We start from the raw sequence: 22,767 nt of genomic DNA on the forward strand, positions 1-22,767 counted from the left end.
ACTGGTGTTAAACCAGTGCTGTAAGATCTGTGTTTCTATATTTCTATCTGCTATAGCGCCTGCTTTTCTATATTTCTGTCTGCTGTGAAAGGTCTGCTTTGCTGTATTTCTGTATGCTAAACTCCTGTATGGTAAACTGCATACTAAGTTACAGATGTCTGTCAAGTCAGTGTTATTTTTTTCTGTTTGTGTTTGAAGTGAGTAAGCCTTTGTTTTACTGAATGTTCATTTTATGATTTTTTTCTTTTTTTGTTTTCATGTGCTGGTGAAATTAATGGCTAGTTCAGCTTACTAACTGAAGTCTACAAAACACAGTGCTTATAAATACATGAAACAATTGCTTAGTTTTTTTAAACAGCTCTTCTGAAAAGATGTTTATACATGACTAAAATAACAGAGTAAAAACTGCCTTCATCTACACATAGTTCTGATGCAGTACACTTAACACTGTTTAGAATGTAAACTTTACAACAGCGTGCTAGCAGAAGAACATCTAAGAGTGATACAAAGCAAAAAAACCCCTGGCTAATCAGGTTTCAGTAGTGAAATGTAGAGTAATCCTAGCAGTTTACACATAGAGGAAAAAGTATGCTAGCTTCTTTATTGCTAACATCTTAGTTCTCATTTCAGGTAAAAATATTTTAATAGATAAAAAGATCTCTAAAGACTTTAAGATAATAGTTTACAAACGCAAGGAATTCAAGTGTAACATGACTTGTATTCTGATAGCTGCAGTTTAAATAAAGCACTTGAATGTGCTTATACTGATACACCACATGCAACTCAATTATGTGGGACTACTCAGATGTATGATGTTGCTCTCAGGCTTAAATGCCTCGCTGGATTGTGACCTAGAGGATGAAATGTGCTTTTGTGTTTGGGTCTCAGATGTAACTTGATAGATTTTCTGTACTTGTGTATACAGTTCATTTTAACTGCCAACTGTACATTTCATCTGGAATTTGAATGGTAGTCTGTATTATTCTTAACCGTATATCATAGCTATTTGTGCATAAAATTATGTTGATGTTTTTACTTATAAAATACCATTAAATGCAGTAGCCATGAGAACTGTAAACTGTGCTTAAGCTCTTTCTGTTTGGAAATGACTTTAAGGAATTGTCCAGCTGTCTGCTAAATTAAGTAAATCCCAGTCTTCAGTAAGGGGTCCACAATGCAGAAAAATGTGGGCATGTGTTTAGTACTGTAGGAACATTTTGTAAAGAAAGAATCAGTTTCTATGAGTAAATAATTTCCTGGTTCCCCTAGTCTAATTATAGTAAGTGTTTGGACAGACCCTTCTTAAAAATACAGTATTTCTTCTGTCTGTAAAAAACCATTCTGAGGCTGCAGAATGAGGCCCTGTTTGCTTAGGAAATGCTTTCATTAGTACTGCTTGTATTTTGAAGAACAGATAAATTTGTCAATGTCCTCATTTGGTGACCAGAATATTTCGAGCTGCAATGGTCTTAACCTTGCACTCAGGAGGGCACCTTACTGCCTTGTTCATCATGGGCAAATCAGTCAACTCTGCACTGGTAGTGATAGAAGTGAATTTGGAAATTGGTGTGACCCTCAGAAGAATGTCTGTCCTGAAAGTTAGTGTATGCGTAAAAGGTTAAAGCAATAGGATTTTTCCTTTGGTTTCTGTTTTCATACTTTTATGTAGTCTTGTGGGAGGAGGGGGAAATCAAATTTATTGCAGCAGTCATCCTCTCTCCTTGTTCTTTTAATGAGATAGGAATGCTGGGTACATGAGGGCAAAATAGATTTGTAAATAAAAGCTCTGTGTGTGTACGAATGAACAAACTCTGGCTTTTCCTAAGCTTTCAGGATTTGACTTCCAGGTCTTAACATGATTCTGGCATAGTTCTGATGTCATTTCCTTGCAAGCAAAGCCAGGTTACAGCTGTACACTTCAGAACATTTCCTATTTTATTCCTGTTTTATTCCCCTGTGTAGTCATCAGGCCTTTTGTGTTCTGTATGCTGTTTTTCTAATATTCTCACTAGAATAGTGGTAATGTTGCTGAGATTAGAACTAGAACCCCACAAATATTTTTGTGTAAAATGAAGGGTATGGGAAATTGCTTACGTTTCTGTCTTTGAATTATTTTTCTGGTACTGAGTACTTGGCTAAACAGGAAATTTTGGAGCCTTCATGCAAACATCTAGTCACTGGGCACATGCATACTGGTTGTGTTTTCTCTGAATAGTTTTACTCCCAAGCACTCTCTGTATTAACATTTTCATTTAGGTTTTGTTCCTCCATACTGACAAATAAATTACTAGTAAGACATGTCAGAAATAGGTGGCTGATGCTTACTGTTGAAGCTAGGAAGATCTGAAGTTTGAAAGCTTTAAATAATTATTTTTAATGAACACTGACCTTGGTGAACAGCTGGAGCTGCAAAGACTAAAAACTGAAGAGGAGATGGTATGATGATTCCATGCGTTCAATTTTCTTTAAGGTATATGGAATTATATTAACTTAGATTTTAAAATGTTTGTGGGAAGGTTATTAGTAAAACAGTATGACAGAAGGATGGTGGGATTCTGTAAGAGTTTGTTACACGTTACCAAAGGTGGCAATACCGAATTATGCCAGCTGTAAAAAAGTGGCAGTTTGCTGAACTTCATCACCACAGATGAGAGAGTGAATAATTTTTTTGCTGTATTTCAGAAATGGTTTGATTAGTGCACTTGGTGTTCTCTTGGTTTTTTAAATAACTGTTATTTAAGCCTCCATTTGTTTTTTGGAGTCTCAGTGAATAGTCCCATTGGAGCCTTTTTCCATATAGCATATTCTTCCTAGTTGTAGCACTTCAGATAAAAAAAACTGACAAAGATTTGCAGTAGCTTGACTTCATTCCAGTGGCTTTTGAACAACCTGAACAGTCGTGGTCATTGTAATCAGTCATTCTGGTCTAAATGTGTTTTGCCCAATAACTTTCAACTTTTCTCTGTGCGGTTCTTCTACAAAATAAAGCATTACTCTATGAATCTTTAACTTTATTTTTAATGGTATTGTTTGGTTGATAATAGTGGCAGTGAACAAAGATGCTGAGGCTTTGAGCTGTAAATGGGAGATCAGAAGAACAGAAATAAAACAAGGGGGACTTAGCTGTTTAAGCATTTGATATATTCAGATCTGTTCAGTTCCTGGATTTACAGTAGCTTGTACTGAAGAATTGTCCATTAGGCCCATGATGTCTAGGAGTGGGCTACTATTCTGTTACAATGGTAGATGACAGTGGCAGAGTACTCTCTGTATTACAAGTACTGGAAAAAAATGTAATTAAACTCTAATGACTTACTATAACTCCATTCTTCTGTGCTGTCATTTCTTGTTTCATTTTCACCCATGTGTTTTTCTACTGAAACTGTTGCTGTGCATATTCTGTTGGAATAGCTGCATAGCACTGTATATTCTTTCTGACATGAGCAGTTCGGTTGGAATTCTTATTTTCACTTGTTTGTATTGTGTTTTGTTTTTTTAAATTTGGATCTTACAGCATCTCATTGATACACAAAAAGAAGAAAGGCCTTTCTCCTGTCTTCTGTCTACATAGACTGCAGCTTCTTTGAATCGTCTAGTTCCTTTTAACAGTACTTGCTTCAATGGGGCTTTGAATTTTGGCTGGAGTCTGCAGGAGCTTGTGTGCTATTAGCACAAGTTTTTCTAATTTCTTTGTCTAAAATGTGTATCTTTTATTTATCTGTCAACACTTTTAAGTAAGAAATTTTTTGAAAGTTAAGTATAACCAGAAAGGTGCTGAGCTGAACACCAGCATGGGCATGTTTTCTGCTTTTTAATGCTTTCAGACAAGGACCTTGGCTTTTTCATTCTCATGCTGTTCAGACAGCAGCATATGAATTTATGCAGAGCTACCTCATTGATTTTCATAGTACTTGTTAATGCCATTTGGGTTGTCTCCACAGTTTTTCATAGTGATTTGGCTTCTTGTACTTTGATGCTGCTGCCTAGTTGGGTTTTTTTGTTTTAATTTTTTTTCCTTATGCTTTCCCACCTCTAATTTGTAGTGCAAATATTTAGAAAGAAGCAAGAATTCTGTCTGGGCTAAGAAATACTAATTTGTCTTCTTGATCCTGATGAGTAATTGATACAACTTGCATCCACAAGTATCTCCTCAAAATCAATGTAGTGATTTTTGTTCCCAGCAGTTCCTGGTGATTTTGGAAGGAAGTTATTTTCTTCAGTAACTGACTATATTTCAAAATCAGAGAATCACAGAATAGTTAGGGTTGGAAAGGACTTTAAGATCATCTAGTTCCAGCCCCCCTGCCATAGGCAGGGACACCACACACTAAACCATGTCACCCAAAAGTCCGTCCAAACTGGCCTTGAACACTACCAGGGTGGAGCATTCACAAATTCCTTGGGCAGCCTGTTCCAGTGCCTCGCTACCCTCACAAAGAACTTCTTCCTTATATTCTACCTGAACTTCTATTTAAGTTTAATCCCATTACCCCTTGTCCTATCACTACAATCCCTAATGAAGTTTCCCTCTCCAGCATCCTTGTAGGCCCCCTTCAGGTATTGGAAGGCTGCTATGAGGTCTCCATGCAGCCTTCTTTACTCCGGGCTGAACAGCTCCAACTTTCTCAGCCTGTTTTCATATGGGAGGTGCTCCAGCCCCCTGATCACCCTTGTGGCCCTCCTGTGGACTTGCTCCGACAACTCCATGTCCTTCTTAATGTAAGTGAAAACAACTCCATAAAGAAATCTTGAAACTACATCACAGTGTTTTAGATTTCCTCAGGAATAGCTTGTTAGATGGATTACCTGTTTCAGTGTCCAGGACTTTCTTTTTCAAAACTCAGATTACATACATCTCCGTCAGAGAGAGTTTGAAACTCAGCCAGTGTACATTCGTATTGAGAATAGCAGCTCCTAGTTTGACCTTGAAGCAGGTTTAGGTGTCTGCAGGAAAGGTACATAGGAGCAGAAGAAGGTGTTTTAAGAAAGCTGAAACATGTTGTTGGAGTTAGGATGTTAACTTAGAAATGGTTACCTTCTGTGTTCCAGAAGACTTTTGGAGACTTCAGCAATGCTCTTCTAAGTCCTATCTACCCTACCACACAGTCAGATGAAAAATAAATTATAATTATAGGAAAACATATGGGATAAAGTATTTTGCTGCTTACTACTGGGAAGCATTAATGAATCTGTCAGCTCTTAGCAAGGAGAAAGGATTTTAAGTGTAAGTTATGTTGAAAAAAAACAAAACAAAACAAGTTGTCTCAGTGAAATGGCAGTGCCTGTGGAGCAGCTATCAAGAGGTCAGAGCTCAGTTGTTTGTGTCAGAGGTACAGTGATTTAGTGTTTTCTGCTCTGGTATGAAGTTGTATGTATAATCACTGTTGCATATTAATTACAGGGAGAGAGGGAGGGTAAGCGGGTAAAGTTTGAAACAATTCATACTTTCCCTTGTACACACAGAGTCATTAACTTTCTTTTCAAAACCTGTGGGGTTTTTTGGCTGGTATCACTTGTGTCCGTGTACAGATGTTCTTGCCTGTCTGAAGGCCTGTTTCTGAGAGCTTGGATATTTCTCTTTACTTTCTTTAATGTTTCTAGCTATCTACCTTTTCCTGTTCCCTTCATCTACCACATGCCATAGCTCCTACATCTGTCCTAAAGCAGAAGAATTTTTATTACAAACTTTCTTACCGATATATGTAGTTTCTTCCTATGTTCTTCTATTCACAGTTGTGTTACTGAATTATACTGCAGACTACACTTGCAGCTCCAAGAAGCAAGAATTCTGATGGGGAAATTGTGTGTTAGTCCATGTTTACTAAAATAGCTTAATTGATGTATTTTCTTCTACTTCTTTTCCTAGACAATTCACATTTTCTAGTTGGCCATGTATTTCTGTGTCTGAAAGTATGCATTCAGAAACATCAACTGTAGTTTTGAGTACTTTGATGTTGTTGACCCAGAAATGCCAGAACTCAGTCATATAGCCTCCAATAGTTTTTAAATAGTTTCATTGGCAAGAAGCTTTTTCATGACTTCATTCAGCCCATGACTGTGGTGCAATTATGTCTCCTCATCTGTGTGTTCTGTTTTATTTTGGTCATTCTTGTGATCCCTGGATGATCTCTGACATGTTGTTTGTTAACATTAATTGATGAGGGGCATCCACTAAGTACTCAGTTTTTCATCCGACAGGCACTAACTTCTGAACGTGGTTCCACGTAATTTGCACAGTTAGGTGCTGACTGGTTAGTGCATCCAGTTTGCTTAAGGGGGGGGAAGTATCACAATCAGATGGAAGTTAAAGGGATCAAATGCTCTTTTTTTATCTTCCCTGCCCCCCCCTTCAATAGCACTATGTATATTGGTGACTTGATCTGTATCCTGTAGTTCAAGTAAAAGTTGTGATCTTTATGTTGCTCATTACAACACACAGGGCATAATGGCAGTTGGCGAATTGTTCTAGGACATAGGAGTGTGGGGACATTTCTCAGCTTAGTTTGAACAAGCACCCATGACTTAAGCGTGGTTTATATAAACAGCTTATGCTAGTGGAAGGAGTATAACTCAAACATCGTTTTAAAAGGATTATTAAATGTTGAAGTACAAGTTTCAAATGGGGTGCTTGGTTTTCTTTTACAGTGTGATCAGCTCCTTGTCTGAATTCCTTGGAAAAATAAATTGTCTTTTTACAGTGGTATATGGAGTTACAATAACTGTCATTTGTGAACAATTTAAGATTTATCTTCATTTGAACATTCAAGTAAATGAATAAGCAAATAGCAAAGCAGCCAAAATTATTTTTGTGTGTATCAGGGGCCTTATACTTGTGCTGTCTGGATAGCACGATTTGAGGAACAAATGAAAGGGGCAAAGAGGTTTCATGCATTCCAGTGATGTATCTGTGGTTGTCCATGGTTGTCCATGGTCCGGTATACTAATTACCCTCCTTTTCTTTGCCACTCTGTTCTCCAGTGGCATCTATTTTCAAGGAGTTTAGCTGCTGACTCTTTGGCATGGTCCATTCATTATTTCAGTTTTGTTTCTAATGCTGCAGTCCTTTGAATTTTGGCACTCTTGTGTTTCATCCAAGATCTTGTTACTTGTGTTGATTTTTCTAGGCCCTGTACAGTATTACTTTTCTGTCTGCAAATTGCTGCTTGAATTTTTTTGTGCGCTTGCTGTAGAGACTGTCTTCAGTTTGACCTCCACAAAATCACCATGTCAGAGGTCATGGTTTAGATGCACTCATAGATGCATAATAGATGGGTCCTCTGCATATATGTTTACTTGTAGGTTTTACATGTAGGGGTCTGTTTTCACTTTTAAGTTTTGTTCAGAAGCCTCTCTTCTTCAGAGCCAAAATACAGGAACTGACTGCTGAAAGCTCTTCTCTTTTAGGAGTGTGTGGTGTACATTTGCCACTAAACTTTGTGTTTAAGTGCATTTTCTCTTACTTTGGCTTTAATAAGTGTAGGAAGAATGTCTTCTTTAGTATGTATGTGCGTTTTTCGAACAGCGTGAAAGCTGAGCATTTCAGAGTGGAGGACTGGTTCTGTCTCCCTCTATGAGACTGCAATTTTCTAACATGACTGCACAAATGTGTGGCTGGGTTAAGCAGTGCAATGGGAGGGGTAGTAAAATTATTTGAGAAACAGGGTCATAAGATGAGGACTCCTGTTTAGGAAGATGACTAAAGAAATACAGGAGAGGGGAATCTGTTGCTTTACTGCACATTGTGCAGGCAGACTGTTCTGGGTCTGACTTCTCTCTTTAGTGTTAATACATAAAGTCATGCTTTAACTTAGGTGCTGGCACTGCTGTTAGTCTGATTTGCATACAGTTATATGCTTAACTAGAGGTGGTGTTTCAACTAAATCAGTACAGTGCACAAATCACCTCCTGAAAGAAACACACCAGCGATTTAGGTAGACACTGATGGGTGAATGATATTTCTGTAGCTATGTACTCCGAAACAGCCTAAAAGGTATCTTTATCAGGAAGGAGGCAGCACTTTCTAATGTCTTAAGGTGGCATGTTTTGGTTTTGGGGTGTGGGTTGTTTTTTGGTTTTTTTTGGGGGGGGGCGGTGGGGGTGGGGTGCGTTTGGGTTGTTTGTTGTGGTGCTTTTTTGGTTGGTTGTTTTAACCAAGACTCTTTAAATTCCTCAGGCTTTAGCCACACATAAAGGTGTGGGGGGAGAAGTAGTAGGTAGCCTTCCAATTAATAAGAATTAGCAGATTGGTCATATTAAACTCACATTTTTCTGAACAAGAATTGAAGTTCTGGTAAAACTAAAGGCTTGACATGTTCATCATGTCCCAGAGTAAGCTATACTTTCTCTTCAGGTATGTATGAGGGTTTTGAAAACCTGGCCTTACTCTCCTATAGGTTTAGACCTGTGTTCTGGTGGAAGTGTGGTCAGCTAGAGTGTTTGCAGAGAAGGCAGCTGCAGTCTGTTATTGCTTTTTTCAGAAGTTGAATACTTTATGGTATGAGCTGTGAATTTCCTAAGTAGAAGTTACATGACAACATTGTGGTTATCCTTCTGTCTGGTTGTATGTGCATCTCTGGTGGGTCACTTGCACCCTGGAAGGGTGTCAACATCTCAGCAACAAGGCTTAATTTAGAATAGCAGCCACTTTCAGTTTACCTTCTGGGGAGGGATAAAGCAACTTGATTTTAGATGGAGAGTGGATTTCTTAACTTTTGAACTGTGCTAGCAGTTCTGTATGAGTTGCTGCAACTGCTTATGACCCGACTGTGTTTTTAATTGTGGTTTACATGACAAACTACTGAGGGACAAATAGCTTCAAAAGCACAACTCTGAATGTTACGTATTTAGTGATGCGATAAATTAGAAAGAAAACTGCCTTTTTTAGTTCAAATTTGTCAGTGCTTGTGGCCAGTTTAACTATCTCATTATTAATGCTGTTCTATTTTGTTTTAAAACACAGCATAATGTAAAATGCTTCACAAAAATGTGGTGATGGCCAGGGCAGGTCCTGCTTTTTGAGCTCTAAATTAAGGAGAACAAATTGACTATCTGCATTCTATTTTATGGTCTCTTTGACAATAAGAAAGTGTTAGGTGTTAGTTTAAATTCTGCTGCTATCGTGGAATGAATAAGAAGTCTATTATTCTGCAGAATAATTTCCCATTTGATTTATGGCAGCATTCTGTAATTATTTTGATCACTCTGACTTCACTAGAGTTGCATGTGAAGATAAAAAAGTCTTAAGTCATATTTTTTTCCTAGCAACTGCAGTAATGTGAACCTTGTGCATGTGCTTAGGATATACACAAGCAGTGAACACTATATTTTGTTGGCTAGTTACAGTTTGTGTGGGCATCAGTGTTATGTGTTTGCTTGAGAAGACAGAACTTAAGAGCAGGGGTTGGGGGTGAGAGGTAGCAGAGGTGTACTGCTGCTGACATATCTCTGTACAGCTGAAGTATGTGTGGCTTTGTTTTTGCTAACAAAGCATGTGAGCCAAAGAGTGTATATCCAGTCCCTATGCCTCACACTTGAATCATTGTTGTGGTGAGATCAAATATAAACATTTCTTGACTGTTTATTCTAACACAGATTTTTTTTGAAAGGTTGATGGTGGCTGGAAGATGTAAATGCTTTTTTGGATATACAGTGTCATAGCTGGAGCTGTATTGCAGTAAAAGCATGTTCTCAAAAAGCAGTGTTATCACTTAGAAAACTGATAAATGTGTCTCACATTGAAGTTAAAACCTTCTAAAACTCCTAGTATTAATTTTTGTGCTAGAGCAGCTGCTTAGTTTTGGGGCCTCAGGTAAAATCTCTTTCAGAGACTCTTCTCACATTTTTGTCCACTGTCTTCAAATAGAGAAGCTCACAATCTTGTTCTATTCCCTTGTATTGTATAACAGTGATTTGCACACTCTTTGATGCTTCCCAGGGCCGAATTTGCAAGTATGTAAAATGTGTGACCTAGTTAGTATGATTTTTTAATAATGAATGCACAAATAAACTGATGTGGATTAGAAGGGTGGGTTGGATGATTAGGGTGTGAAAGCCATGAAGATAAACCAGTCAGTTTACACTGCCCGCAAATAATAATTCTTATTCTCTTAAGCATGAATATTTGCTGCATCATATCCCAGTGAAGGGAGGTGGAGGAGGATGGGGTGTGCAACATTTTGGTCTGACTTGAATAAAGAAGTATGAATTTACAACACATGTGATTTTATTTCCAGACAGATTTCCATGGACTTGTCAGGGGCAGTGAAGTATGAATACATTAAGGGTTTAAGTAAATCTGCAGCACAGACATCTGAGAAGCTTGCTGTGTAATTTAACTGAAAATCTAAGGATGAGCTTTCACAAGATGGCTGAGCCAAACTAATGGCTTGCTGATGCCTAAAGGCACAGCTGCTGTGTTCTGAGTCCTTCTAGTTATCCAGTGTTGCCTTTTTCTTTATGTAGACTCTGGCATCATTTTGATGATTTAGATTATTTTATGTGCTAAAGAAAAAAAGAAAACAAACCACCAACCAAGAAACCCCCAAACCTAATCAATTTGCTTTTGTTTCTACATCTCCATTGAAGAAGTGGAGTGTCAGCCAGGACGTTATGGCAGCAGGTAGGGATCTAGGGAGTGCCACTGTCCTGGACTCATTGAACTTTTCATTGGTTCGGTAATCACAGCTGTTCAGATGTGTTCCAGTTAAGAAGTCCTCTTTCAAATTGATTTCATATATACTTAGACAAGAGGCGTTTGTCAGAACCATGAATGACAGTGGAATGTGAGTTTTTCAAGTAAAACACCTGAAAATACTTTTAAACTATCAAAAGCGCAGTTCGGCTAGTAGTAGTGTCCTTGTTTAAACTGGATGAAAACAATGCAAATTTTACTTGAGACACAGACAGGTCACCTTCTATATGTGTATTTTTGGCATCTTAGCATTATTTGGGCTATTATTTAATAGTTTCCAGTAGAATGTTTAAACAAGATTTTATTTTTTTCTTCTTTTTAGAACTGAAGGAAGGCCATCATGGGAGCATTTTTAGACAAGCCAAAGATGGAGAAACATAATGCCCAGGGGCAAGGGAATGGGCTTCGTTACGGTCTAAGTAGTATGCAAGGCTGGCGAGTTGAAATGGAGGATGCACATACAGCTGTGATTGGTTTGCCAAATGGACTTGATGGATGGTCATTTTTTGCTGTATATGATGGGCACGCTGGATCACAGGTTGCCAAATACTGCTGTGAGCATTTATTAGATCACATCACAAGCAACCAGGATTTTAAAGGGCCAGATGGGCCTCCATCTGTGGAAAGTGTAAAGAGTGGCATCAGAACAGGTTTTCTGCAAATTGATGAACACATGAGAGTCATCTCTGAGAAGAAACATGGTGCAGACAGAAGTGGGTCAACAGCTGTGGGTGTCATGATTTCTCCCCAACATACATACTTCATCAACTGTGGAGACTCGAGAGGCTTACTTTGTAGAAACAGGAAGGTTCACTTCTTCACGCAGGATCACAAACCAAGTAATCCACTGGAGAAAGAGCGTATACAGAATGCAGGTGGCTCTGTAATGATTCAGCGTGTGAACGGCTCTCTTGCAGTTTCAAGAGCACTTGGGGACTTTGATTACAAGTGTGTCCATGGGAAAGGTCCTACAGAACAGCTAGTCTCACCTGAGCCTGAAGTTTATGAAATTGAGAGATCAGAAGAAGATGATCAGTTCATCATACTTGCTTGTGACGGTATCTGGGATGTTATGGGAAATGAAGAGCTGTGTGACTTTGTAAGATCCAGACTTGAAGTCACTGATGACCTTGAGAAAGTTTGCAATGAGATAGTTGACACCTGCTTGTACAAGGTAGCCAGACTTGAGAGAAGAATTTTACTGTGTTTTCACTATTAGAAGTTTATGAACAAGTGTTGAGTCCACTCTTTATGGTTTATGTTGACATGGCTTTGACAGTAATTACCATGATTCCCACAAAAATGGTGGTAGAGAAGAACAGAAACAGTACAGCTTTCTGGGTGGTTTTGCATAATGAGTTTAAACTCACATGCAGTTATGTTGTGATTGCTGGGAAGCTAAAAGCTGATAAGAATTTATGGGCAAGCCAAGGACAATAAGTGCCCTTTTCTGTTTCACAGCATACTTTAAGCTTAATTCTTAAGACTTAAGCAGGCTAGAGAATATTCTTTCCCTTCCTAATCTTCCCTTCCTTTCTTGGGCATATAGTAGTAACATTACTGGCATAACTACAGCAATATAAATGCAGAATGAATGAACCTTGACTTCATATTTTGCAGTTTAAAATTTTTTCTTGACTATATGAAGATCTGACTTCCTAAGTTAGTTTTTATTCTGGTTTAATGACTGTATTTTTTTATTCAGCTTCATTTGGTACAACTCTGAAACTAGCTCAGGTAGAAGATGTTGGAAAGGTTTTATTTAACACATCTGTGTAATTTTGTCTAACTTATATTTTGTATTAGTAAGTTGCAGGATGGTGCAGTTACAGTTTCATACCTTGACACCTGATTTTCCAAAGGAAAGCTTTCTATAAGAGCAAGTAGTAAAGGAAAAAGGATAATAGCTTTAAACTGAAAGAGAATAGATTTAGATATTAGGAAGAAATTTTTCCCTGTAAGGGTGGTGAGGCACTCAGCACAGGTTGCCCAGGGTAGCTGTGGCTGCCACATTCCTGGCAGTGTTTGAGGCCAGGTTGGACTGGGCTTGGAGCAATCTGATCTAGTGGAAGGTATCCCTGCCCATGGCAGGGCGTTGGAACTACCTGATCTTTAAGGTCCCTTCCAACCCAAGCCAGTCTGTGCTCTATGAAAAAAGCCAACATTTTTTATACTAGAGAGACAAGACAGCATCTCCGTTCTTGCCACATGGCTAAGAGGGTTATTGCTTCCCTTTTGGAAAAACGTTATTGTTTTCCAGCACTTTGGCAGGTTGATAATACATATATTTTTGTTTACAATTTTCATCTGGTAATCCTCAAAACAAATAACCTGGGAAGGAGCAGTGGCTTGTGGATGCTGTAAGCTTTGCAGTAGCCAGTTGTCAGTACCTCTCCATGCGCTCATATACACTTGAACACTGGCTTGTTCTTGCTTACTTCAGCAGATTTAATTGGTGTTAAAAGTTAAGCATATGGATGCATGCGTGTAGACGAGAGCACAGGGATATTGAAAACAAACTGTTACTTTTCATAAGCAAAATGTGCTTGTATTTTAACATATTCAACTCTTAGGGTTCTGTTTACTTGGAGTTTTAAATGTTTTCGTTTCAAAGAATGGTTTTGTAAAGGCTTGGGCCCCTTCCAGCTAGTCTTTTAACTGATTCTCTCCCTTGTAACTTTTTTGTTTTAAATGAGAAGGGATGAAAAAAGAGGGGAAGAACCCCCAAACAAGCTAATACCTGTGGTTTTAAGTGGAAGCACTGTCTGAATTCAGCACTTCTGTATTTAGAGCTTTTAAGTGATAATGTTTTTGTTTACCCATCTGATATTCAGCTATTTTCCCAAAATGATTGGATAGTACTTACAATAAGATGGAACACAACTTTGTAATTACACAGCACTCCTTAGTAATGTCTGTTTTTCAAAGACAATGGGGCTGTGTGTCACTGGCCTCATGTAGTATTCAGACCATAAAAGAGCGAAGCACAAAGTGACTTAAATTGTGCTGAAGAAGTGGGCAGACTTCTGGAATTTTTTGAGGCGGTAGGAGGAAATTAAGGAGAATGATAATATTAATCCATAGTAGTACAAATTGTATCCTAATACCTTATGACTTATGAATTTTTGTGTGTAAAATGCTTTGATATGTATTTAGCCTGGTGTGTATACGTTCTCAAATAATTTTTTCTTTTCCACCAGGGAAGTCGAGACAACATGAGTGTGATATTGATCTGTTTTCCGAATGCACCAAAGGTATCGCCAGAGGCGGTGAAAAGAGAGGCAGAGTTGGACAAGTACCTGGAAAGCAGAGTAGAAGGTGGATCATTAAAAAAAAAATAAGTAACTTTGTTTCTAAACAGACCCCCTGGCCCCTTTCCCCTTCCAACAACTAGGCTTTTAACACGTTCAGGCTTTTTAATAGGCCTTCAAGTGCCATTGGCCATCTAGTGTGCATCCCTGAAAAAGGCACTCAGTCCTGCTGCATGTCCTGAAAAAATCTGCTATGAAAGTGCAGCAGCCTGTGGTCCTGAAAGTTACTCAGAACAGCAGAGAAATAATGCAATTGACAGCACTAACTTCTGACCAGTAAATCCTGGTTCCTTTTAGATGAGTTAAATTAAATAATCAGAATATCTTGCAAAGTGTGAAGATGGTAATTTCAGTGCTATTTTTCTGGGTAGTTATGAACAAATCAGTTAGTCATAATATTATCCAGTTATGGTAGGGTTACATCTTGATTGCTGTCATCTTTAAGGCTCCTGCTAACATATTCATTTATTTGAAAGTACGTCAGAAATTTGTCAAAGCTAATCTTTAAGCATTCATGATGGAACAAAAGCTGGGAGCTCTTCTTATGCTGCCAATAACTGCAGAATTTTGCTTCAGATTTGTATTGCAGGCGTTCTTAAGCTTTAATCTGAAACTGCAAGTCTTAAATTTTGGGTGACCTAACTGAAAATGATATTTGAAATCAATTTGATTTAAAAGATTTCTCATTATATCTGTATTTATAGTGCCTTTTGATATCTAAAACCAACCACAGCTTGGAGTTTGTTTCTGAAACATAAGACAAGCTCTATGCATTATTTACATAGGTTAAGTCTATTTTTGATGTGGACTCCTGTAGACCCATATGTTACAAGTCTAGTTATGTGTATTTACTCCACAAGTCCTTAACAACACACAGGGCACAATACAGAGAGTTCTTCACAACTATGTTATTGGTGATTAGTAAGTTAGAGGAATATATTGTGCACTTTTTTTCCCCTCCTTAACTTGCATGAAGATGACAGTGCAGCTTCAGAAATTTCACAGAGAACTTGCCTGCATGGGAGTTCTGGGTTCAGATAAATCAGTGTGCAATTTTAAAGCACTTTCTACCTGTGTAGGTGTTCCTTCAGAAAGTATCACCTTTTTTTCAAAGGCCTCATTTGCCATGTCTTGGCAAACTAAATCTGTTCTGCCTCTGAACAAATGTCCAGAAAGACATTTTTGTGTTTTAAGCTAACGCTTCCCTAATAGGAGAGTTGGTGCACAGTAAGCAATAGTGTGAATCTTTCTGACAGTGTAGCAGGAATATCCAAGCGCATGGTAACACTGCTTGAGTTCAGTGTCAGATGGCTTTCTCCATTTCAAAGCAGTGAGCAGTTTTGTACCAGGCATTTGAAGAGCTTACTATGTATGCCCACCCACAGAATTAGTGAAGAGCAGGTGTGCTGTAAAGTCACACATTAATTTACAGCGTGCTAACTCTCCTCATTTGGGCAAGTATTACCTTTGTATCTTAGATATTTTGCCTGAATTCAGATAAACCCATGACCTACAATATGAAAACACATTCAAGGCTGCATCTTCAGCTGGCCTCATTGAACCCCAGGAATATATGATGAGGAAAGCTGACATTTTTGTACGCACGCTTCATTTTGTAAATGAAGAACCTAAACACTGGAACTGTACAATGAATTTGGCTGCCGGTACTTAGCATTTATACAAAACCAAATTTCAAGAATGAGCAAAGTTTGATATCTGTGTAGAGGCAGAAGGATTCTGTATGTAGTTATAAAGCACTTTAATACTAATTTATAGGGATGTCTGAAGAGTTTGAGGAAATATGCTGTACTTCCCCAAAAGGGTTTTTAGAGTTATCCTCAACCTCTTACCTATTCTTGCACAAAGATATTATTTAAATTAATGAATATGTATTAAACACTATTCAGTCCTTCAGTGATTTATATCAGCTGAGTGGAGAATTTGGCCTTTTAGGTTTTGCTTATGAGGGAAGTTGAGAGGCTGAAATAAGGTAGAACTTCAAGACCAGGAATTGATTAACCTTGGTACATTGAACTTAGTAATTCTTAGTAGTTAATTGTTTCCTGGTGTAGTGTAGTATGGCTAGTGAGGTAGGGCTGCTACAGCATCTGAAGCTTTCAACACTACAATGAATAATCTTGCTGTTATCCTAGGATACTTTAAGAATGGCAGTGCTTAACTTTAAAAGTGTAATCTACAGCTGAAGGAACTAGAAAATATAAAGTACTTTTATAAAAATCTCACTAATCTGTAACTTCAGTTTAAAGTTAAAACAGAAACTTGGTGAAAATGCATATCATGTATTTTTATGCATTTCACTACTCAATGTAGTCCAACAAGTGATGAGATTTGATGCTTACTAATGTGCTTTTTTTTTTTTTTTCTGGCTGTACTTCTATTCCCTCAACCTAGAATAAAACTTAATACTTTTAAGAAGCAGTGCAAATTTTAAGCCTGAATGGGATTAGTACTGGTGGTCATCTTGAGTAAGGAAAGGTGATTCAGGCTTAGAAATACAGAAAGTTTTCTACGTACCATCACACCTAAGATTCTCCTTTTACTAATTCTGATGTGTTTGTGGTCCAGATTCATAGCTGCAATAAATAATAATGGAAGAAGCAGCAAGTGTGGAGAAGCATCTTTGTACCATTACTTGCAATAAATCAGTGTTACTCCTAAAGTATTGTGTGAATTTCATGGTAGAAGTAATCAGTCATTCCAGAATGTGTTGCTATTACTTGCACTAATATGTGTTATTGATGTGTTGACTCTAAAAAGAAAGTTGTCTAAGCTTTTTTTTTCTATTTTTTTACATAAAAACATTCCATAATAGATAATCCTTGCAGTATTTATATCTGTAGAGAGAGAAATAATTTTAAGTAAGCCATTATATATTCCTTCTCATATTTTTCACAGAATCAAAGCTCTGGCTTTTCCTTAAACTTTGTGTAGGATTCCCATATAGAATATCAAAAAGCAGATATGTTTTGAATCTTTTATTTTAGGGTTGCAAGTACATTTCTCCAGTACTTGATGCCATGAAAATGTGTAGAAGATATAAAAGTAAATTAAAGGTTGGGGGGAGGGTTACAAGGTGTATTAAAAGAAGATAATTCTAATAAATTCAACACAGCTAGCAGACCGGCTCCATTTGTTGTGTCTTCAGTGTTCATTCAGTCTGTATCTGTAGTTTTATCAAAATATAAATGTATTCATTTAGTGGAGACTGTGTGTTAAATGTACTGCAGTTACAGGTTGCGAAACTGTGTAGTATAGGTGAACTATAAATTCCTTATTTTTGTACAGCAGAACTTTAGCACTAGTACAATGTAGAATATATTAGATGTTCAAAATTGCACAATAAAGGAACTTGGCAAACCAAATCTGAGATCTTTGCTTTTTATTGAGATTTAAGAGTGTTAGATTGTTTGCTGAATACTAGATGGTAAAACAAATTTTGGCTATAGATGTTGAGGAAATGGCAATTTTTTGAGGTGTCTATTGTGTGTGATGTCATTTGCATTAAAAACTAGGTTTGGAAGTAAATATCTTAAAGCTTTTTGTTTGCAGAGTTTGACACTGGTTGAGGCCTAGACAGTGCTTCCACTGTACCTGGCAAATAATTTACACAGCCTGACTGCAAAACAGAGCTGATGCTTTTTATAAACACAGACAGCCCTGAAAAACTTACATGTACAGAAAGTAAGTCACAATTGTTGTGGGTTGTTTTGTAGTTTGGTTTTTTTTTCTTTCTTTGTTTTCTTTTGTTTTTTGTTTTTTCTTTTTAACAAAAAAGGACTGGGTACATGTTGGTTTTTAAAGCTTTTAATGTGCCTCATCTCACAAATCAAGTTATTAAAATAGAAACTCTGTATGCTTTTCTGGAATTATCATTTAGGGAAAAAACCCAAATGCTAGAATGTTTTTCAAAAGTGGTGCTGATGAATTCCAGCTACTCTTCAAGCTGCATAAATACTTTGTTACATGAAGAATAGTGTGCATCTACAAATGTGTATGTATGTGTGCATGTATATGCACATTATGGTGTGTTCTGCAGTATTCCCTTGAAGATAACAGTGCCAAATCTTAAAAATTCATCTGTCTTGCAGTTTCTAAGAGCTCATGTTTGCAGAGAAACCAGTGTTCTTTAAATTTCATAAAATCCCTGTTTAAAGAGTGAGTCCTCAGAAGTGGTATGGTCTCTTGAGTTCAAATAAAATTGTGTGCTTACCAAAAAAAAAGCCTAAAATAAGGACTGAATTTCTTAGCAAATGTGACTGTGGGTACAATACAGATTTTCTTCACCCAGAAGTTGGAGTGGATCAGGTTTTAGTAACTGCCCAATGTTCACATATCCCTGAAGTGAGTGGAGGACAGAATTGTCTCTTAGATATGATGTCCCAGCTTTTAATTTGTATGTAATAGTTCTTAAATTAGCTTGTTGCTGTAATGCAGTGAGGTACAAGTATTGGCTAACACACATACGGCCATGGGAGTTATTTTTGTCTTAACTTTTTGGTTTTTGAAAATGCTATGCTTTGTTAAGATGGCAATAGTCTTTTACCTTCTGTTGCAGCGATAAAGCACATTTTGCTGGGAAGATACTGCATCTTCTGTTGTATCTAATGTATAGCAGAAAAGCCATGAAAGATTTTTTTCCCTGCTTTTATTAGGTAGCCATGTACTTCTAAAACCAGTGTGCATGTTAACAGTTAGGAATGTATGTCAAATCTGTTATAGGTTCTTTTTCTTACCAAACCAAAGTTAACAATTACCATGTTGAATATAGTCTGTCATATATTTTTAATATATGTATGTATGTTTACTGAAGCTGCCTTTTTATAAAACTGAGTGTTTCAATCTTTTTAAGTTAAATTTGGACTGCACTTACAAAAAAAGTACTTCTGATTCCCAGAGATCATAAAGAAGCAGGGTGAAGGAGTCCCAGACTTAGTCCACGTGATGCGTACATTAGCCACTGAGAGCATCCCAAACCTCCCGCCAGGGGGTGAATTGGCGAGCAAGTGAGTTCACATCGGTGTAAATGTGGTTTTTCATTTAAATCAAAACTTAACTATAAGGCCACTCTTAAAAGTGGGGGGAGGCAAAAAGGGTAGAGGACAAAATCTGTTCTTCAATTTGTGTTACTCAGTTTTTCTGAATGGACAGGACAAGCATAAGAACAGAGTTAACTGTGAATCACTACTAAAAGTAAATGTCAGACTGTCGCTTTGGGAAGGACCGAGGGTTTTTTTAAGGGTGGCCTGAGTGTGTCTGTTTTCTGTAATTAACGGGTTTTCTGGGTGGGAGGTTACATTTGAGGATGCAGATATAATGCACTGACATATAATAGCTCCTTCGGTATGTAGTTCCACACTTTGACAAGAAGTGACATGCATATAATGTTTTGCTTGGCAGCTTTCTTTTCTTGTCTGTAACGAAAGCGGTGTTGTACTTGCTTAAAGTTTGCTTTTGTATCTCTGCTGTGACAAATCTGAAAACTAGATAGAAGTCTATGAAAAAGTTGGATGTTAAATTTACACCCTTATATGGGCTGGCTTTGTCCTTAAGGAGTTCAGCATTGATGCTTTGTGGCTTCTCAAATAGATGTTCAGTCTTTAAGGAAACAATGTGCTTAGCTCATTTGCACACCCAGGCCAGGTGCTTTTTGGTTCAAAAGATTTTTGTGAACCTGTGCTGTGTTAAAATGGATTGGGCACATATGTTACAGACTATTTTTAATCCTTCAGAATATGATTTTTGAATTGTTACACAAAAACCATGAAGTCTCTAGGTATGTAATTGAATAAATAACTGTAAAATGACTCTACAAAATAAAATTGTTCATGTATGAATTGACTGACCAGGAAGAGATGTCGATTTTGTGTATAATAGCATCTATTTAGGGTGTGTTGCTATAGTCTTGAGCTATTGGTGAGTCATTTACTCATGAAGTATGGCATACAAATTGATTTTTTTTTTCTCAGTCTCCTCTGGCTAGCAGTAGTATCATGGTTGTGAGGTGATGCTGAAGTGACTGGCTTCCATTGGATTTTGTGTCTTAGCAATGCTAGTTTCAACAGGGATTGATAGACATACAGATTTAATTGGATGTTAGTGTAGCTCAAAGCACTACTGTCAATTTGGAAGAAAAAATGCTTTTCAAGAAACCTTTTATTTTTAATCAAAGATACATATTGCTTGAAAAATAAGGGAAACTTTCAAGTTTTATGTGCAATATACTGTGTGTGTAATTGCTTGGTTTTATTGCTTTAAATTCAGTCTCTTCTTCCATGCCATATAATCATTCACTAGATGCACTGTGATGTTTCTATTGCTGCATGGTACTTCCTGACATTTCAGTATTATGAGATTATTATAAAGCCTATCATCTGCTTTTTTTCTTCTGCTGCACTCCTTTGTGATTGCACTGCATGCATTCATGAGCAGTTAAAAGGTTGTTCTTCGAAGTTGGTTTTGTATCGCAGTTGTAGTCTGATACTGCCTCATACTTGGTTCTGCAGAAAGGGATTTGGAAGACAGTTGCTTTTACATTCCAATCTGTAATTCCTGTGTTTTACTCCCCTCTTTCCTTCCTACTCCCCTTTTTATTTCCTGCTCCCCCACCAAGGTTGTTTCCTTATTACCTGGGTAAGGCAAAGGCTCCCCCTTCCTTCTGAAGATACAATACATAGAACTGCTGTTTGCATTTTACGTTTTTTGAGAAATGTGGCAGATTAGTGGACATACTGCTTCATGGAAAGTACATTTTGGAATGTAATATGAACAAAAATGTAGTTCAAAATGCAATTTTTGTGCGTCCAGAAAATAAACTACTATTTATTAAAGTGCCATAATGTATTAAGTACTACTGCAGCGTTCATCAGACACACAAATGATGAGGGTATTCAATGTCCATCAAGTTTTGTGATGCCCTTTCTCAAAAGTCAGGAAGTGTAGCATCGGGCAGCACTGCAGCCTCAACCTGCATTGTCAGATTGCACTCTTCTCCTGCTGAGCTCTGAGTGGTATTCAGCCTTATTTTTCTTGAACCTGAAGCTTTTAAAGGATGCCATAACTGTCTCCAGTGTTTAATGACACTAAGTGCTAACTTGCAGTGAACTTGGTTATGTGAATTTAAAACATTTTAAAGTTTACATTTTAAGCAAAAATTGTACTTAGGGAATTTGATGTAAAACAATGGCACTACCTTAAAATCTTGTGGGTTTGTTTTTTGCTCTAGACGGAGTGTGATTGAAGCCGTTTATAATAGACTGAACCCCTACAGGAATGATGATACTGTAAGTATCCTTTCTCTTACATTACCTTCACCACACACACAATTATTTTAGCTGTTTTGTAAATAAACATATTGCTAGTTATTGTTAAAAGCCTCATTCCCCCAAAGAAGCAGTAGCAGTGTTGTACTTTTTGGGCTATATTTTTTAGTTTTTTTCTGCTGATTATAGTCTCAAACCCCCAGTATGGTTGATTCATTTGTTCTATGGAATTTCATTATCTGCCTTCTGTTTGGGTTTCCAAATGCTTTCCTGTCAAATGGTGCAGTCATGTATGGGGTTTTATTCCTTCTTAAGGGAGACATTTTCCCCCAAATACCAGTAATAAAATGGCTGTACTTGTAGGTTAAGCGGATTTGTAACTATCAGCTTTAAGGATATACTAATTTTCCAAATGGACTGCATAAGTGCTTTTATTCTTAAGCATAGAACAACTTGCAACAAGCATACAGTTTAGGTTCTTTCCTGTCAGTGGCCGAAGTGACATATATCGACAAACTAGAATATGAACAGTGATCCCAGTTGCTGTTAGATCACTGAAAACAATGTTCTGTCACAAAAAGTGCTGTTTTTCATAAAACAATTAAATAGTTCTCTTACCTACCAGCAAAAATTATTACATGCTTAGATGTGAAGTAAGTGAAATGCATCCAGACATAAAGAATTGTGTGCTGGCTTTACAACAGGGTGCTGGTTTATTTGTCAGTTCTCATTATCTCTTTAGCATAAGTAATCCTAAATAGTGGCTGAAAGATGCTTTACCTTCAAAATACATTCTGTAGTGTGTTACTGTTCTGTAAATGTACAGTACACAAACTACTAGTTTTGTGATTATATTGGCAACTTGAATACAGAAATTTGCATACTGAATAGTTGGCATGCAGCTCCTGAGTTTTTACTTGCTACTGCTTTTATTCTTCATCTTACACTTGAAGCAAACATAACCATTTTGGTCTTTCATATAATTGCTCTCCTTTGCTGATTCTGGTCCAGAAGAAAAAGCTGGAGGTCATAGTTTTGCAAAGGGTAATTTTAGTGATTTGGGGTTTTTTACTGTACCTCTGTGCCAGCTGTTCTTTCTGATTTGTAGTGAATTGTGTGTGCAAGTTTGAATGAAGGGTGCATAACTTTAGTGCTAAGGAATTGTCATATGTGGCATTGCTAGAGAATTTTTTTCTCTCAGAGAAATCAGGCAGTGCTTTTAAAGAGGAGTAATATTTCTACCACCTTCAATCTTACTAATGATAGGGAAGTGTAACTGTGGAAGCACCAGCATATGCTGTTGTTAAACCCTATTTTGGCCTTTAATTACTTAGGGGTGGTAGCAGGTAATGCTAAAACAACCAGGATTGTTGTACAGAAGCAGTTTGCTTCTAGTTGCACTAGAATCTGTTAAACATTTTTTCAGGGGTGTGGTAGTTAACACAAAATCTACAATTGCCCAGTGAGCTCAAATGGACCAAATTTT

At 37.4% G+C, this 22,767-nt stretch overlaps 1 protein-coding gene across 3 annotated transcripts in view; it reads left to right on the forward strand.

Moving 5' to 3' along the window:
- Nucleotides 1-22,767, forward strand: part of PPM1A (protein phosphatase, Mg2+/Mn2+ dependent 1A) — a 31,599-nt gene that overhangs the window by 3,801 nt on the left and 5,031 nt on the right. For 2 of the 3 annotated variants that reach the window (XM_061376189.1, XM_061376190.1), the window contains exons 2-5: nucleotides 11,013-11,864; nucleotides 13,891-14,008; nucleotides 18,917-19,025; nucleotides 21,245-21,302. In XM_061376189.1, the coding sequence (XP_061232173.1) occupies nucleotides 11,031-11,864; nucleotides 13,891-14,008; nucleotides 18,917-19,025; nucleotides 21,245-21,302 (1,119 nt within the window). In that variant the 5' untranslated portion in view covers nucleotides 11,013-11,030. The remainder of the gene's footprint in view (nucleotides 1-11,012; nucleotides 11,865-13,890; nucleotides 14,009-18,916; nucleotides 19,026-21,244; nucleotides 21,303-22,767) is intronic. The other variant, XM_061376191.1, reaches the window with a different exon arrangement.

Source organism: Neopsephotus bourkii, unplaced genomic scaffold (assembly GCF_033783945.1).
Source record: "Neopsephotus bourkii isolate Nb327-2 ecotype Australia unplaced genomic scaffold, CSIRO-AGI_Nbou_v1 NB_1707, whole genome shotgun sequence".
Lineage (NCBI taxonomy): Eukaryota > Metazoa > Chordata > Aves > Psittaciformes > Psittacidae > Neopsephotus > Neopsephotus bourkii.